The sequence below is a fragment of the Barbus barbus genome, assembly GCF_936440315.1.
Source record: "Barbus barbus genome assembly, chromosome: 38".
Taxonomy (NCBI): domain Eukaryota; kingdom Metazoa; phylum Chordata; class Actinopteri; order Cypriniformes; family Cyprinidae; genus Barbus; species Barbus barbus.
This window is the reverse complement of record NC_136716.1, coordinates 15,478,272-15,493,270: the sequence shown is the minus strand read 5'-3', so window position 1 is coordinate 15,493,270 and position 14,999 is coordinate 15,478,272. Positions and strand designations below refer to the sequence as shown.

The following is a 14,999-nucleotide window of genomic DNA, read 5'->3' as shown; positions in this document are numbered from 1 at the left end:
GATCAATTAAACTGTATTTTACTGCTTTATGAACGTAGTGTGCATGCGTGTCAAATGATTAGTTCTTTGAAATGCTTCACAGTTGTTTCTGTTATCAGCTTCTGTTCATAAAAGCTCTGTCTGAACTGTATCAGGAGCACAGAGCTGCAGTCAGCACGCAGTGTACACTGTATCTTCAGATGTGCCTGGGGAGCAGGAAACCTGCTCTGGCCTGAACAAAAACTTTACTTCACTGAGAGAGGTAAGCTAATACTTAATGCTACACTGACAATGGCGTGATCTTTTGCTAACTCTCACAGGTCAAACAGGATTAGCATCTGCCTCAGAGCTGGAACAAAAACAAGCATTTAAAGTCTTTGAGTGCCAGTTAGCATGATGCCTGGGTAGAATTGGCATCATCTGTGGGAGCTGAAGTGACACTGCAGTCTCATGGCATGACTAGTGCTTGTATTTATAGATGAAGTGCACAATTTCTACACGGTTAGTGTCACCAAAAATGAAACATCAAATCAAACTTAATTTTGTCAATATTGTGGACAATACCAACATGAACATAAATGTGCAATAAGAACGTAAAAACAGTCAATTGTGATTGCAAATTGACTTTCAGGCTGAAGTGTGCATTTATTCTTTGTTTCTTTAAAATAGGTGTTCTTATAAAATCTTAATATGCAGAGACAGCTATATGTAGGTAATAATAATTAGAATTTATTATTAATAAATGTTTATTTTTGCATGAAGAAAGTAAAATTGTCAATTGTGGTTTTATGTTGACTTTTAAGGTGAAGTGTGCATTTCGATTTATTTATTTTTAAATAAAATAGGTGTTCATATCCTAGTTTAAAATGTATAGAAAGCTATATGTAATAACTACAATAATAATACATGTTAATAAATGTTTATGTCAGTCCGGTGTCGTGTGTCATGTGTTTCCCTCTTGTGTCCTTATTTGGTTTGTTTCCTGTCCTTGTTAAGTGCGATTATTAGTTAATTCTTGTCCAGCTGTGTTTGATTAATTATCTTTGATTATCCTGTGTATTTATAGTCCTGTCTGTTCAGTTTGATTTCGTCTGGTCTACTCGTTACTCGTTACGTTCCTGTCTGTGTCTACCTTGTCTTGTCTTGCCCTGCCTTGTTTGGAGTCATTAAAGACAGTTATTTGAGTTTACATCCTCGTCTCGTGTTCCTCGTTCATCATTGCTTTATGCACCGTGACAGCATTGTCTGTTGATTTTTACTGTGGGTGCGTATACCTGTAGATGACGCCATGTTGATGCAGGAACATAAGCGCAGATGTGACCTCAGCTGCGTAGAAACGGGAACGAGCTTCATCAAACTTTCGTGAGCGCTGGATCTGAAACATCAGGTCTCCTCCGTTCACATACTCCATAACAAAGAACAACCGATCCTAGAGAGAGAGAAAGAATAAAAGAAGACAAAAAGAGAGTTGATTTTCAAAGAACGGACCCTACACCCATCAATAGAGTAATTTAAATCATCAATAGTTTCACTGTCAATACTCTTGAAAGTTTCACATTACATTTGTCCTGATAAAAGTTAAGCACTGCACATGCTAATGCACAATCAACAAAGCAAACAAATATGCTTACTTCATTACCTTTCTGATAACACTTTCTGACTCACACTATAGGAAACATTTCTTGTAACTAATAAGGAAATAAGAAAGGAAAGTTTGGGTTGTTTGTGTTCCTATTCTATGAATTAGTGCATATCAATATAAAAACTGTATAAACAACTTATCATACACATTGTTCTCTTTATCCACATAATTTATGATCAGGAAGTATGAATGAATTCATTAAGTCCTTCATGAAGTCAAGATTTCCACTTCCTGCAGCAGCAAAGAACCCCATATCAAGACCGGTCCACCTCCATGTTTGACCGTGGTGATTTTTTACACCAGACGTACCGCTGATTCATGGGTCCAAAAGGTTCCAGTTTGGTCACACACATCCTCCCACACACAAGAAAGCTTGTGTACTGCTAAGCACACAGCAAAGGTCAAGGGATTATAAAGAAAAAAAAATGAATACACATTCAACACAACTATCTTAAGTCTTTTTTTAAAGAACTTTTTTTAAATTATTATTTTTTTTTAATTTACTGAAATTTTACTCACGCTCCAGAATTTTGCATTACTTGGTCACCAGTGGATCCTCTGCAGTCAATGGGTGCAGTCAGAATGAAAGTTCAAACAGCTGATAGAAACAACAAATAATTTACACGATTCCATCAATTAATGTCTTGCGAAAAGCTACATGTTTGTAAACAAATTCTTCATTAGGACGGTTTTAACTTGCTAAAATATGAGCCCTCTATCCATATTATTGCTTTCTTCAGAGAAAAAGTCATCTTCAGGAGAATCAGGAAAAAATAAAACACAGATAAGCAAAAACAAACAAGCTAAAACAGTCCAAAACCCATTCTAAACCACTATCTTGGTGGATTTTGATGTGAGAGTGGATGAATCTTTTCACTGAAAGAAGCGGACTCTTATTATGGATTATGAATTATGGACTCTATGGACACTGGAATTTTGGCCACGGGCAACGGGTTACAGTTAAAATGCCTCGGATGTATTTGGAATGATGGATATGTTTCTTACAAACGTGCAGCTTGTCATTTCACAAGGCATTAATTGATGGACTGGAGTCGTGTGGATTACTTTGGACTCTCATTCTGACGGCACCCATTCACTGCAGAGGATCCAATGGTGAGTAAGTGATGCAATGCTAAATTTCTCAAAATCTGTTCCAATGAAGAAAAAAACTCTTGGATGAGGTGATATATTTAAGGTGATATACATTATAACAAATCATATATCATCTAATTCCAGGTCACTATATTTAATGTTTCCTTAACCACACTGGACAGAAGTAATATTTGGAAGAGCAAAAGTCAACAGCATGATGCTAGTTTGTAGTGAGTGATTGGCAGGATGTTGGTATGTGGTTGCTAATGCGTTGTTGAGGGTTTCTAGGTGGTTTCTTGTTAGCTTAAGTTCAAAGTGTCCATCTCCAAGTGTCTTTTCCAAGATCTGAACAAAATCCATTATTCTTTGTTTGTTAATGAGATCTCATTAACCTTTTATAAGTCTTTTAAATGTAAAAGCACATATCACAGCATGCCACAAGCTTAAGTTTATTAGAATTTGAACAAAACCCTAAGTACTTTTACATGAAAGGATCATTTTATTTTGTGCCAATATTACGGTACTTAAGCATTATGCAGAGAAATAATCACATGAATAGTATATTAAATAAATCTTAATTGTGAAGCGGTTGTTGTTCTTTAATGCAGCATGCATAATGAAGAGCTGCAAGAAATATCACACTGGCATACTCCTTAACTGACAAAAAGTGTTTTAAGCCATGACTTCTTATGAACAAAGTTCTCTTATGTAAGTGTACAAAAGCCCACTTCTAAGAACTTTGTTCTTTATTCAGAGAGGAGGAATTTAAACAGGATGCTTAAATAGTTTGTGTAAATGTGCCAAGAAATCTGAAGGAGGCCCACCCAATCCAATATGAACAAACATTTCCTGCCCCTAATTAGAAATGAACAAATAGTTTCTTCCGTTTGGGTTGGACCACAAGACAGCAGCTCTGATTGGAAGATAGCGGACACAGCACTGCCCCATTTGGGTTAATCAAAACTACCTCTGCTTTTGTTAGCTTACAAGACGACTTTTTGATATCTGTGTCATGAATTCAGAAAAGTACATTGTATCATTACATCTGGAATTATAGTGTATGTGTGTGTGTGTTTTCTGTCATGCTATAACAGATGGGAGGTGTAAGGAAACGTCTGTTTAGTCTCATCCATCCTTATATAACATGTTATGAAAGACATTTTCAATGGCTTATTTTCTAAAGACTGCAGGTGCAGGATGCCTCTGACAAACCGGTGCTGAAAACACAAAACAGATATACAGCACACAAGCATGATAAGACCTGTAATCTGCATTAGCGGAAGCCTATATATGTAGACATACACAACTCAACTTCACCAAATCCGTGTGGAATTAAAGCTGTACTCTACATACTGCAGTACTACTTACTGTGCTTACTCTGGAAATAGTGCTTATATAAATAAGTATGCTAAAGCATTACGACACTACCATTTTATTCAGCAAGCATGCATTAAATTGTGACTATAAAGACCTTTAATATTTTACAAAAAACTCTATTTCAAATAAATACTGTTCTTATTTAAGACGCTGTTTTATTGCAGTGTTAAAGAGTAAAAAATTACGAGATTAAAGTTGTAATATTTGGAGAAAAGTCAAAATTACGAGAATAAAATCAGCAATACGAGAATAAAGTCAAAATAATTCAAGATTAAAGTTGTAATATTTTGAGAATAAAGTCGAAATATTTTGATATGACAGTAATCGCTGCTTTTAATATAACAGCTCGGCTTTAAAATTCTATCAGTTTTTTAATCACAAAATACAAATCATAAATGTGTTTTTCCTCTTTATTTCAAGTTATAGCACGATATAAACTTGAAGGAACATCAGAAGGCATGAAAAAAGCAGTATAGCCTAATTTAATGAAACGAATATTGTAATCTGAAAGATGATTGATTCACATGCCGCTTAAACTGAGGCGAATACAGCGATCTATCACGCCACATTAAAGAGTGTGAAAAACACATTATTGTAAGACATATTGTTTGTATTTCATTATAAAACTGACAGAACTTGAAAGCTGAGACTTTGGAATTTCCCCTGGTACTCCCAATCCGGGCCAATCTGACTTTGATGCAGTTGGAACAAACCACTGGCTCGTTTGGCCAGAGGAGAACTGGGCCCCCGACTGAGCCTGGTTTCTCCCAAGGTTTTTTTTTTCTCCATTCTGTCACCGATGGAGTTTTGGTTCCTTGCCGCTGTCGCCTCTGGCTTGCTTAGTTGAGGACACTTCATTTCCAGTGATATCGTCGACACTATTTAAACTGAACTGAGCTGGACGATGACATCACTGAATTCAATAATGAAATGCCTTTAACTGAAAGTTGAGTTTTTAATCTTGTCATTTTACATTATTGACACACTATTTTCCTATTTTGACATTGTGCAGTTGCTTTGACAAGTTGTATTGTTAAAAGCGCTATATAAATAAAGGCTTGGCATTTGCATATGCAATATACACTATAAAAAAGAAAAAAGAAAAGAAGTTGAGCCAACTTAATTTTAAAGGCAATCAGCTTCAGCAGATTTTTGAGTCCTCTCAATTTATTTTTGTAGGAGATTCTCAACTTTTTGTTGTATAAACTTAAAACAACAAGTTGAGAAAAATAAAAAATCTGCTGAAACTGGTTGCCTTAAAATTAAGTTTTTGTTTTTTTTTACAGTGTAGCTATACACTCAAAATATTATAACTTTAATCTCGTAATTGCTATGATTTAATTCTGCTAATTTTGACTATTCTCAAAATATTTTGACTTTATTCTCGAATTGCGAATACTTTTTTTCTCATAATTTTGACTTTTTTCTCAAATATTACGACTTTAATCTAGTAATACTCTTAGTTTTTTTGTAATTTTTAACATGGCACTGTTAAACGCTGTTGTATTTAAAGAATCCTGAAAAAATAAACTAAATAAATAAACTGTACATATTTTCACCTATATTAATACGTTTCAATATTATGAAATGTTTCTTGAGGGCAGCATATTAGAATGATTTCTAAATTATTTCTTATTGAGTAATACCTGCTAAAAATTCAGCTTTGCCATTACAGGAATAAATTACATTTTAAAACATATTAAAATAGAAAATTGATTTTAATTACCTTACTAAATTATTAAAAGACTAAACACACAATAAGCTATATTTTACTCCAAATTAATAAGAGCTTTAGAGTAAAAGCTTAATAACTTAAATCAATCAAATAGAAAAAGCTAATGAAAAATTAACTATTTCTGAATCATCTTTATCCTGCCCATTCAGAGAAACGTTTGCTGGTACTTTACTCTCAGAGGTAAGCCAAGACAACTATAGGGAAATCTAGACCTTCAAAACAAGGGAGTGTCCTGCAGCTTTCTATGTCTAAAACATTTTATAGACTTTGAATAAGGTGCACGTTTTACACACACAACACACACACATACTATTTAAACTTATTGACACATTATTTTCCTTTTTTGATATTGTACAGTGCTTTGACACAATTTGCATTGTAAAAAGCACTATATAAATAAAGGTGACTTGACTTGACACACGTTGGTTTTTGTGGTTTATGGGGACTCTCCATAGGCGTAATGGTTTTTATACTGAACAAACTGTGTGTGCTATTGCCCTACACCAACCCTACACCTAAACTTCCTCTTAAAAGTCCTCACAGGAGACTTTGTGCATTTTTAGATTTTCAAAAAAACACAATTTAGTATGTTTTTTAAGCCTTTTGAATTACGGGGACATAGGCAGTGTCCTCATAAACCACCTTCATATTGTAATAACTCTGTCATACCCATGTCATTATACAAATTTGTGTCCTCATAAACCACATAAACATGCACGCACGCACACACACACACACACACACACACACACACACGCACACACACACACACACACACACACACAAGTATATTATTCAGAGCCAGCAGTCTAAAAGACTGATGTAAAAACAAGTGAGAATGGAGAGCAATACAGATAAAACATATTGGATTGAAAGAGCAAAAGATGGATGATGAAAGAAGGAGAGATGTTGTCGTGCTTAGAAGAAATTTGAGCTTAGGTTTGGCTGCACTGCAACATTGTTCAGAGTTTTGAGAGTGAATTCAACTCATCAATCTACTCTGGAAAAAGAGAGAGAAAGAGAACGAGAGACAAGCAAGACACGGAGCGAGGGGGGTGGAAGAAAGAAATTGAGGCTCAATTCAACTTTTTCTTCCTTTGGATAGAAGACGAGTGAGTGCTCCACATAAATTGTACAAAGGCAGAGGGCAAAAACTTCAAATATAAGAGAATAACACAAAACAAGAGAGTGATCTGAAAGCGCATGTCTTCTCATTTCACTCTAATAAAGACAAATTCGATATTTAAGAAAGAAAGAATGAATGCAAGAGGTCTCAAAGATAATGAATGTGATGCAGTCTAGATCTTGGGCCTTCGTTCATCTCAGTCATTATTTGCAAATGCATTGAAAAGTAAAACATCAGGGCACAGGTTCACTGAACTCACGTGAGTGTAGATCGCTTCACAGTAGTGAAGGGAAGCACGTAAGGGCTTCTGGGTTGCTACAGTGCTAGAAATGTGAGCAGTGAGCTGTGATAATGACCTCATCTGTGTCTGTCCTCAGCTGGGAGTGAAGAACACACTCTTGTCACACTAGCACACTGTCTATAACTGTGACAAACCACAAGTCAGGACAGAGCCATTTCTCTAACCACACAAATAATTCTTCTTACTCACCTGTAGTTGTACATTCCCTCTGAGTTTGGGAAGTTATGCAAAATGATTTATAAAAATTAACCTAACAATATTAGAATACGCACACTGGTTGACATGATTGTCTTGTAGGGCTGCTTTAAAGCAGAATCTGAACTGTTTCCATAGTTGAGTTCCCATAAATGAATCTGCTACTCCAGTTTATCTCTGTAAAGCACTATAAAAATAAAGGTTGACTTGACTTCACAGACACACCATTTTCAGCTATATCATGCCATTTCCCAGTCCCCCTACACTTTCAAAAAAAAAAAAAAAGATAAGCATTGGGTGAAACATGGACAGTGGTTGTGACCCAGTGGTTGGGTCAAAATTAAATGTTTAACCCAAACTTCTGGGTAGTTTTATTTAACTCAACTATTGCTTAAAAAATACTTTATTTCTTTCTTAAAATGAACCCAAAATAGGTTGGAAAGTAACATTTATTAATATGTTAAATAAATGAACATTTATTAATAAGTTGAATAAATGATAATTAAATACATTTTTATTATTGCTGATGCCTTGGTATTGGTAATGATGTGTCTGACTTTTAGTTAACAACCTATTTTTGGTTAATTTTAAGCCAGCCAAATAGTAATTTTTAAATAATAACATAGCTAATATAATATATGTATTTAACTTATTTTTAGTTTTTAATATAATATAATAATAGTCATTACTCAATGTTTTATCAAGCAATAGGCTAGAATGATAAATAAATGTTTTATTATTGAAACTTAAGTTTTTAATAAGTCATCATTCATTTTTGTTAATAATCCATATGTTAAAATTAATTATTTTTTATTAGATATTTATTTTTGTATATAATATAATACAATAATATGTATTATTTATTAATAATAATATAATTATATAAATCATATATATTTATTTGTTTTTAATAACACATTATGATAATATGAGTTATTATATAATTTATTAATGACCAATAGGCTAGAATTCTTTATTTCATTTTTATTTTATTTGTTATTGAAATTTGAGATACGGTTTTCATATAATAAATTATTCATTAATATATAAAACATTTCAATTTAATAGTAATTTTTAAAATTTTTGTTAATAACCACTAGGCTATTTTCTTTCATTGAAAGTTAGGTAAAATTTTTATATAATATAATATATTATTAGTAATATAATAATAATAATAATATATCAAATAAAGTGCTATCATAACATAAGTGACATAAGGGCGAGTAGATGATGACAGAGCTTTAATTTTTGGATGAACGAGTACTTTAACTGTTGTTTATCTGTAGTTTTAAAGTCCCAGTGAATTGCTCTAGCATGAGCTAACCCTCTGCGCCTCCTTCTTTCTGCCTCTCTCTTTTTCCCAGGCAATCATTCAGACTTCACATGTTCCATAATTCTCCTCATGGTCCTTCTATATGGCCCCTTCTTTTGGCTATTTTCTGTCTGCAGGAGCATGTCTGCCCGCGGTCCCAACAGGCCTCATCAGAAACAGTTGTGTAATGTTATTTACATTTCTGCAGCGTAATTACAGTTGATAAGAATATGGCTGCGATCCCAAAGCTGATTAAAACCAGAGGCAGCAGTTCAAAAAGAGTACACAACTCCTCTTTCCCCCTAAATCACGTCTTCCTTCTTCTTTCTGCCCCTTTCCCGCACTACTACTGCCTGCAACCCTTCGTTTAGCATCTCTTGGATTGTACTCTTTTGTGTGTGTGTGTGTGTGTTCTCAGATGTGGGTAAATGAGAATGAGAGGGGAGATAGAGACGGGGGCGGTAAAAAGAGAAATGAGGACACTAGATATCAATGTGAGTGTAACTGGGGCATGGGAGGGGAAGCTGAACAAGAGACAGAAAGAAGTGAAAGTGCAAAATAGAGAAGGATGGGGAAAAGAGACAGAAGATGAGAGTGATAAAAGCGTGGGTGAAAAGGATGTCAGGGTCTTTAATGAGCTCAATTCATTGACAGAACTAGTACCACTTTAACTTGCCTTCCCTATCCGTAAATGCAGTTGTGTGTGTGCAGAAGTTTGGGCATACCTGGTGATTAAACGAAATTCAAAGAAGTTAACTTACTGGTCATATTTCAGCGATTTTTAATTCACACGCTGGTGTCATTTTTTTTTTTTACTTAGAAAATAAAAACAGGCACTTTTTAGGATCCCAAACCACTTTAAACTGCTAAAGGTTTCATAACCTCAACTGACCTCTCTCTATTTTTATACAGTTTCAAACAACTCAACAGACTGTCACCTAAAACCACTGCGACACATGAACTAATTAGCCATCAGAAAGAGGCCACACTACCACCTCCTGGACAACGTCTGTTATTAGCAGCGAAATCCTGATAAAGTCATAATGTGTGGCTCTGCCATCTGCTGGATTATGAGAAAACATTGAGATTTTTACATGATATACATGATTGTTTCAATTTTTTTTACATTATTTAATGCATTAGGTGCCATGAACTCAAATGTTAAAACTTCATTAGCATACACTACAGTTCAAAATTTTTGGGATCAGGTTCAGTCTTTTTTCTTCTTTTATTTAGCAAGGATATATTAAGTTAACAAACATTTACATCGTTACAAAATATTTCTATTTTAAGTAAACGTTGTTCTTTTGAACTTTCTTGTTATCAAAGAATCCTGACAAAAATGTATCATGGTTTAAACATAATATTAAGCAGAAAAACTGTTTTCAACATTGATAATAATAATAAATATTTAAGATAATTAAGAAATATAAAATAAGCACCAACTCAGCACATCACAATGATTTCTGAAGGACACTGAAGACTGGATTATTGGCTCCTGAAAATTAACCATTTGTAGTATATTTAAACAATTATTTAAAATTCTAAACATATTTTGAAATATTTTTGTTTTTATTGTATTTGTGATAAAATAAATGCAGTCTTAGTGAGAGATTTCTTTCAAAAACATTTTAAACATATTATAGAGCCTTACCTTTTGAATGGTAGGGTCTGTAGAAATTAACAGTAACATTGTCCAATAAATCCATTTATTGTTAGCTCATGATACCAAATGCATTAACTAAAATTTATTGTAGACTTAGCAATATTTTTTTAATAATAGTTCAAATTAATTTTTGGTTTGTTTACTCACATACAGTTATTGTATGGCTTCAGAAGACTTGGAATGAGTTATTCAAGTTGTGTGGACTATGAATTATTGCATTGATCTACAATGAGTCAATGCATGAAGTTCTATTTTGGAACTTAACAGTATAAATTCATCCACTTTTATGGTATGGCCATCAGAAGTGTGGACAATATGTCTAAAATCTCACTTTTTTCATGGGTAGAAAGAAAGTAATACTGCATTTGGAACGACATGAAGGTGACATGAAAAAGACAGTAGATCTAAAGTGTTTAATCTTGAGCCTGGATAAGCGAGAAATTGGGTCTTGGTTTAGTGACTGTTTTACCTTTGTCTGGAAGCAGCAGAATAGCTGGGTTAGATAGGGATGTTTTCTAGCCAGGGCTAGAATGCGTTTCTCTGTCAAAGTGCAGTCCACATCATCATCTTGAAGGATGACGTCTTTCTTCAAAACTTTCACAGCGTAAACTTCATCTGTGCCTTTCAGCTCTGCCAGCATCACCTACAGCATGGAAAGGGCAAGGCAAGGCAAGGCAAGTTTATTTATATAGCACATTTCATACACAGTGGTAATTCAATCAGAATCAGAATCAGAATCAGAATGAGCTTTATTGGCCAAGTATGTTTACACATACAAGGAATTTGTTGTAGTGACAGAAGCTCCACAGTGCAACAGAAGGACAGTAACAGGACAGGACACAGGTAATGAAACAAAATAACAGGAAATAGCCAATGACCAATGTACAAGCAGCAAAAAAAAAAAAAGAAATACACAATATATAATATATAATATATAATATAGGCGACTATGTATGTACAGGTCAAGTATGTGCAAATTAGAAATGAGAAAATAAAATCAGTGAGTGTGGTGAATGGATAATGTATTAGTTGTGTGTTTTACGTTTATTTATTGAGTGTTCATGAGATGTATTGACTGAGGGAAGAAACTGTTCCTGTGTCTGGTCGTTCTGGTGCTCAGAGCTCTGTAGCGTCGACCAGATGGTAAAAGTTCAAAGAGGTTGTGTGCTGGATGTGAGGGGTCCAGAGTGATTTTACCAGCCTTTTTGCTCACTCTGGATAAGTACAGTTCTTGGAGAGTGGGGAGGGTTGTACCAATGATTCGCTCAGCAGTCCGGACTACCCTCCGTAGTCTTCTGAGGTCAGATTTGGTAGCTGAGCTGAACCAGACAGTTATTGAGGTGCAGAGGATGGATTCAATGATGGCAGAGTAGAACTGTTTCAGTAAGTCCTGTGGCAGGTTGAACTTCCTCAGCTGGCGAAGAAAGTACAACCTCTGCTGGGCCTTCCTGACAATGGAGTCAATGTGAATATCCCACTTCAGGTCCTGAGAGATGGTGGTGCCCAGGAATCTGAATGACTCCACTGCAGTCACGGTGCTGTTCATGATGGTGAGAGGGGGGAGAGCAGGGGGGTTTCTCCTGAAGTCCACGATCATCTCCACCGTTTTGAGTGTGTTAAGCTCCAGGTTGTTGAGACTGCACCAGACAGCCAGCTCCTTAACCTCCTGTCTGTAAGCAGACTCGTCACCGTCCTGGATGAGGCCGATCAGTGTGGTGTCGTCTGCGAACTTCAGGAGCTTGACAGAGGGGTCTTTAGATGTGCAGTCGTTGGTGTAGAGGGAGAAGAGCAGTGGGGAGAGTACGCAGCCCTGAGGAGCTCCAGTGCTGATGGTTCGAGTGCTGGATGTGAATTTGCCAAGCTTTACTAACTGCTGTCTGTCTGTCAGGAAGCTGTTGATCCACTGGCAGACGGAGGTGGGGACGGAGAGCTGAGTTAGTTTATTTTGAAGGGTTTCCGGGATAATGGTGTTAAAAGCAGAGCTGAAGTCCACAAACAGGATCCTCACATAAGTCCCTGGTCTGTCCAGATGCTGCAGGGTGAAGTGTAGTCCCATGTTGACTGCATCATCCACAGACCTGTTTGCTCTGTAGGCAAACTGCAGGGGGTCCAGTAAGGGTCCAGTGATGTCCTTCAGATGAGCCAGCACCAGTCTTTCGAATGATTTCATGGCTACAGACGTTAGTGCCACAGGTCTGTAGTCATTAAGTCCAGTAATTTTGTGTTTCTTTGGGACGGGGATGATGGTGGAGCGTTTGAAGCATGAGGGGACTTCACACAGCTCCAGTGATCTATTGAAGATCTGTGTGAAGATGGGGGCCAGCTGCTCAGCACAGATTTTTAGGCAGGCTGGTGACACACCATCTGGACCAGGTGCTTTCCTTCTTTTGTTTTTCCTGAAGACCTGGCACACATCGTCTTCGCTGATTTGAATTGTAGGTGTGGGGGAGAGAGGGGTTGCTGGAGGTGTGAATGGTTGTGTGAAGAGGTGTTCTGGGCGGGTGTGGGGTGATCGTTCAAAACGACAAAAGAACTCGTTTAAGTCGTCTGCCAGGTGTTGATTCTCCAGAGTGCTGGGGGGTGGTGTTTTGTAGCTGGTGATGTCCTTTAATCCTAGCCACACTGAAGCCGGATCGCTGGAAGAGAATTTGTTCCTGAGCTTGTCAGAATAATTCCTCTTTGCCACTCTGATCTCCTTTTCCAGTGTGTATTTGGCCTGTTTGTACAAGACTTTATCCCCCTTTCTGTGAGCATCTTCTTTGGCCTGACGGAGCTGTCTGAGTTTGGCAGTGAACCATGGTTTGTCATTGTTGTAGAATAGATGAGTCCTGGTAGGAATGCACATGTCCTCACAGAAACTGATATAAGATGTTACAGTCTCTGTGAGCTCGTCCAGGTCATTTGCCGCAGCTTCAAAAACAGTCCAATCAGTCAGGTCGAAACAGGCTTGTAAATCCCGCTCTGTTTCGTTAGTCCATCTTTTAACAGATCTTAATACAGGCTTCGCAGACTTAAGTTTCTGCCTGTAGGATGGAATAAGATGAACCAAACAGTGATCAGAGAGTCCTAAAGCTGCTCGTGGAACCGAGTGATATGCGTCCTTTATTGTTGTGTAACAGTGATCCAATATATTACTGTCTCTGGTGGGACATGTAACATGCTGTCTGTATTTTGGCAGTTCACGGGAGAGATTTGCTTTATTAAAGTCCCCGAGAATGATTAAAACAGAGTCCGGGTGTTGTTGTTCACTCTCTGTGATCAGATCAGCGAGTTTCTGTAGAGCTGTGCTCACGTGCGCTTGCGGTGGAATGTAAACACTCACGAGAATGAACGAACAGAACTCCCGCGGCGAATAGAACGGCTTGCAGTTAATGAAGAGCGTTTCTAGATCTGAACAGCACATCTTCTTTAACAAAGTTACATCTGTACACCACCTCTCATTGATGTAAAAGCATGTCCCGCCGCCGCGCGATTTCCCCGTTGATTCTGTGTCCCGATCTGCTCTTATCAGCTGGTAATTAGGCAGATGGATCGCGCTGTCCGGTATGTCGCCATTCAACCAGGTTTCCGTGAAACATAGAGCAGCAGAGTTAGAAAAGTCCTTGTTTGTCCGGGAGAGTAGAAGGAGTTCGTCCGTTTTGTTGGGTAGAGAGCGGAGATTCGCCAGATGGATGCTAGGTAACGCCGTTCTAAATCCGCGCTGACGAAGTTTCACGAGCGCGCCGGCTCGCTTTCCACGTCTGCGCCTCCTGTAGCGTTTGACCAGAGCTATGGCTCCGCCAACTACAATGTCCAGCAAAACGTCCGAAAAATCAAAAACCGGTAGAAGATTTTGTGGTGTGTTCTGCCGAATGTTCAGCAGATCATCCCTGGTAAAGCTGATCTTATTTGAAAAACAAAAAACAGGAAAAACAAACAAAAACAATACAAACACGGAGGAGCAACGCACAATAGCTGCCATCAGCGGCGCCATTTTGTAGAAGTCAACGTGTAATTCAAAGTGCTTTACATAAAAGAAAGTGAAATAGACATTAAAAATCAATAAAAACATGGAAATAAGAATAATAAAAACAAGGAATTTTAAAATTATATAGAAATTGATTTAAAATAAATTTAAAGAAAATGATTATATATAAAATTAATTGCAGTCAGTTCGGACATATAGCACAGCGCTCATTCAACAAATGCACTGTTAAACAGATGAGTTTTGAGTCTTGATTTAAATGTGGCTAATGTTTTAGCACATCTGATCTCTTCTGGAAGCTGGTTCCAACTGCGGGCCGCATAATAGCTAAAAGCAGATTCCCCTTGTTTTGTGTGAACCCTTGGTATTTCTAACTGACTCGATCCTAATGATCTGAGTGGTCTGTTTGGTTTATATTCAGTGAGCATATCAGCAATATATTTAGGTCCTGGGCCATTGAGTGACTTATAAAGAAGTAAAAGTACTTTAAAATCAATCCTAAATGTAACTGGAAGCCAGTGTAAGGACCTGAGGACTGGTGTGATAAGCTCAGATTTTCTGGTTCTAGTCAGAATCCTGGCAGCAGCATTCTGGATGAGCCGCAGCTGTC

At 36.9% G+C, this 14,999-nt stretch overlaps 1 protein-coding gene across 1 annotated transcript in view; it reads right to left on the bottom strand.

Moving 5' to 3' along the window:
• LOC306857453 (protein kinase C epsilon type-like) overlaps positions 1–14,999 on the bottom strand; it is a 70,001-nt gene that overhangs the window by 14,193 nt on the left and 40,809 nt on the right. Inside the window, exons 10-11 of the mRNA XM_079397405.1 lie at positions 10,895–11,068; positions 1,254–1,408 (exon numbers count right to left, since the gene is read on the bottom strand). Of these exons, the coding sequence (XP_079253531.1) occupies positions 1,254–1,408; positions 10,895–11,068 (329 nt within the window). The remainder of the gene's footprint in view (positions 1–1,253; positions 1,409–10,894; positions 11,069–14,999) is intronic.